At 42.0% G+C, this 3745-nt stretch overlaps 1 protein-coding gene across 1 annotated transcript; it reads right to left on the reverse strand.

Moving 5' to 3' along the window:
• Window positions 1–1619: 1619 nt before the first annotated feature.
• On the reverse strand, window positions 1620–2986 carry aanat2 (arylalkylamine N-acetyltransferase 2; the record flags this gene model as incomplete). Its single annotated transcript, XM_080523321.1, has 3 exons — window positions 1620–1928; window positions 2195–2349; window positions 2821–2986. The coding sequence occupies 3 exons, from the start codon at window positions 2984–2986 to the stop codon at window positions 1620–1622; spliced, it is 630 nt and encodes a 209-aa protein (XP_080379447.1).
• Between the last annotated feature and the right edge of the window lie 759 nt (window positions 2987–3745).

Consider the following 3745-nt stretch of genomic DNA (forward strand, 5'->3'; position numbering starts at 1 on the left):
TTCAAGAATGGATCAAACTCACTGATCACTTCCAACGCACCCATAAAATTCCCATTATAAGGCTGGCCAAAGGTTTCACAGTGTCCCCTCAATGGTAATCCTCGCTCTGCAAGAAACTTCACCAGTACAACCACTCGCTTTAACACATCTGTCCAATAAGCACACTCGTTGTCAAACTGCTTTTTTAGTTCTGAGTCAATACAGCCAGCAACAGCACAGCGCAGGCTTTCGGAACCTTCATGCTCAGCCAGACACACTGCTGCGTTTTTCCAGTCATTGTAGCCTGTTTTGAGTCCTGATTTATGAGCACCGTCTGCAAATAATTTACATGCGAAACAAAATACTTTTCCTTTTGCAGGTGAATAGAGTGCTGTTTTCCACATGAATAATGTTTACATTTACAAAGGTTTTGTTATTATTCATGCAACCTCTCAAAAGAACCAGGGACAAAACTCAAAACATTAATACCTATGGTGCCTTGTTGATAAATGTACCAACTACTGCCATATTTTTGTTACACTATGTTGAGCACTCAAATGTTATCCTTTTATTTGTTTATTGCTTCTTAAGAAGTAATGATTGATTTTTAATAAGGTAGTGTTTTAGCTACCTGTCTAATCACATGTAACTGAATACAACAGTAAAAAAACTAAAATCCATTACTGAAGTCTGTCTGGTTTTCTCTCTGGTAGGTTCTAAATGTACAATATTCTTTCAGAATAACAGATTTATAACAATTTGGAGGAATATTTTGTTTTGATGTGGTTCAAATGTGAGTTGTCACTATTTTATATTATCGCAAGAAGTTAGACTGTTGGCATAATGGGATAATTAGATATTTTAATATTTTAATTACATATTGTCATGGTGTATATTGATGTAGAAGTAAAACCCATTTATATGCACAGTTTAAGGTGACATCTCTTTATTACCTCTTTATTATCATCGATAAGAAATCACAAGTCACATACAAAAAGATGAGCTAATGCCTAAGAGTTCATAATCACACCAAAGGATTCATATGGTTTACAAAAATAAAATAGTATTTACATTGCGCTCAGATCATTCTAATAGAAGTATTCTCTTTCTCCATAAAGACCAAACGGGATCTTTTCTCCATTCCATTACAGTCAAAGAGAGCAATTAAGTTTGTGTCAAGTAAAAATTAAGATGATATCCTCCTTCAGTGTGGGAGCTGATGGTAAGGAGAGGGAGTGTTTGCTTTACAGAACGAGAACTTGACAGAGAAATCATATACAGTAGACAACCCACATCTCAACATACAATGATTGCATCCTGTTGTTACTGATAGCCATCTGTTGCTTTTGTTGTTGTTTTGCTTTCTAAAACCATTAGTGTTCCCTAATGAGTGCAGTCCCTTCTTCTTGTTGCAGGGGGTCAGGGACGCTGTGAAGCTTGAACAGTAGAAGTCACAGAAGCTGCAGCTGAGACTGGCGGGGCTCCTGGAGGGGCTAGCACACAGGGGCCCTGTTCTTGTGTCTGTCTGTATGTCTGCTGTCTGGTGGGTCATCAGTGCTGCCCAGAGTCATTTTTGTTGTTACATGTTGGATTGGTTCCAGTGCCAGGATGGTGAATGTGAGGAGGCGGGGTGGGGGTGACTAGTAGCAGCCGCTTTTCCGCCGTGCGTAAGCCAGGCCACCCAGCATGTACTCCATCTCCTGGAAGCAGAAGTTGCCCACATTGATGGCTGATGGTCCCTTCGGCTTGAAGCCGGCCTTTTGGTAGAAGGGCACAAGGAACTCCTCACAGACCAGCAGAGCCCGACGGATGCCTGGCACACAACGCAGGTACTGCAGGTAGCGCCACAGCAGGATGGAGCCCTTGCCCTGTTGGCGACAGTGGCGATGCACTGACAGCACGTGGATGTGGACTGCGGGGGTGTTTGGTACATGCTGGGTCATGGCGTCCTAGAGCAGAGAAATACAGAGGAAGGGTTTGTTTTGATCCCCAGAGATACACAAAAGTGTTTTGTATGCTGCTGAAGTTTTAGACTGTGTAAATGCTAACTTAGTAATTCATAAAACCACAATAACGAACTTCATGCCTACAGTTGAGTTACCATTCCTATCTCAGAAGTGATCTTAGTGTTTTGCTTATTGAATTATTTGTGAATGCAAACATGTTTAAACATTCCACATATTCAGAGGAGATAAGGTAGGTGGGGACGTCTCACCTGTGCCAGTCTCTCCTCGCCCCAGCCTGTGCCGATGATGAAAGCCACTAATTGGCCCTCCTCAAACCAGCCCAGGGACAACTCCGGGCACTGACTCACGAAGTTGAGCACCTCGTCTAGGGTGAGTGGGCACTCTCCAGACACAGAGACGAAAGCTAGTGCAGCAAACATAAAACAAGGAAAGATGAGCAGACACTTCTTAAAGATTAGCAAACAAACCAGGGCTTACTGGCATGTCAACAGATGCTTACTCTCTCATCACAATCAATGATGTACAGTATCATGCTATACATAATCCGCTTGTCTTATTTGTCAAAAGGCTGTGGTGATTCTAAGCCCTCATTGTTGAGTGTTTAGTTTGGAGATTGACCGTTTTTTGGTGTATCTTAAAGTTTGAAATGTAAATATATAAATGTTGCTTTAAAGCTGATTAGAGGAAGAACTTGTTTTTTCGGAGAATTACAAAACTGTGTTAACTTAGAAGGCCTAATGTACATATGAGAATATTTTAGTTTTGTTGAACTTTAAGACTCTTTACCTCAAATTCTCCCTCTAGTTGAACAAATACTGTTTGTACCCAGTACTGTATATTAATTGTAAACAGTAGAATGTGGACACACTCTTACCTTCTCTCTCAATCTCAAACACGCTGATGGCGTCCTGTGGGGTGAGGTTCCTGAACTCGCTGGCAGGCAGGGTGTGCCGTCGCTGCCGTCGGGGGCTGACCACGCTGAGAGGAGTCTTCAGGAAGAAAGGCTTCAGGGAAGGTGAGCTGCTGACCTGCTGTGTCATGGTGACTGGAACAACGGACGAAGCAATTAGGGACTTTTTGCTCTCTATCTGTTCTCTCTCTTTCCAGTATTTTGTTGTAGAGAACCTCTATAGTAGATCTCTATGTTATCTGAAGTTGACCCGTTTCTGTGCCTGAGTGGCTTGATAAAAACAGAGTGTGAATCCAACACTTCCAAGACAGCTGAGGGTAGTGTTCTCTCTGTCTAGTTCACTCCCTTAACTGGTCTTCCTCAGTACTGTAGAGTAGTAGTCCCTAATCCTCTTGTCTCTCCACCTCTTCTGCTCCCGACTGCTCTAACCCTTCCTCTTCTCCTTCTCTTTCTCTCTATCTCTCCCTCTCTCTCTCTCTTTCTCTGTGTCTCTCACTCTCATGTGTGCCCCCTCCTCTCCCTTTGTGTCCTTTATTGGTCCATCTCCGGATCTCCCAAAGTGATCATTCCAATGAGGGATAACTGTCTGTGCACGTGTGTGGCTCTAAACTCACCAAAGCTCCTGGTGGAAAAATGACCGGATGAGTGAGCTTATTTCATACGTATTGAAGGTGTTGTTTGTCCGTGTTAACAGAGGAAATGTAGTCTAACTTGAAGAGGCATAACTAAGTAAACTTATTGCATTATCTTACGTATGCATACTGTACACTTTGGATTTATTGTAGGTTTGCTTCTCAAGGTTTTAAATGAAACAAAACATTGGAATACAATCTGAATAATGTTTTTTTCTTTTTATAAAAATAAACGGTAAAGCTATAGGCATCTTGTA

This window comes from Nansenia antarctica (genome assembly GCF_963989245.1).
Source record: "Nansenia antarctica genome assembly, chromosome: 2".
NCBI lineage: Eukaryota > Metazoa > Chordata > Actinopteri > Argentiniformes > Microstomatidae > Nansenia > Nansenia antarctica.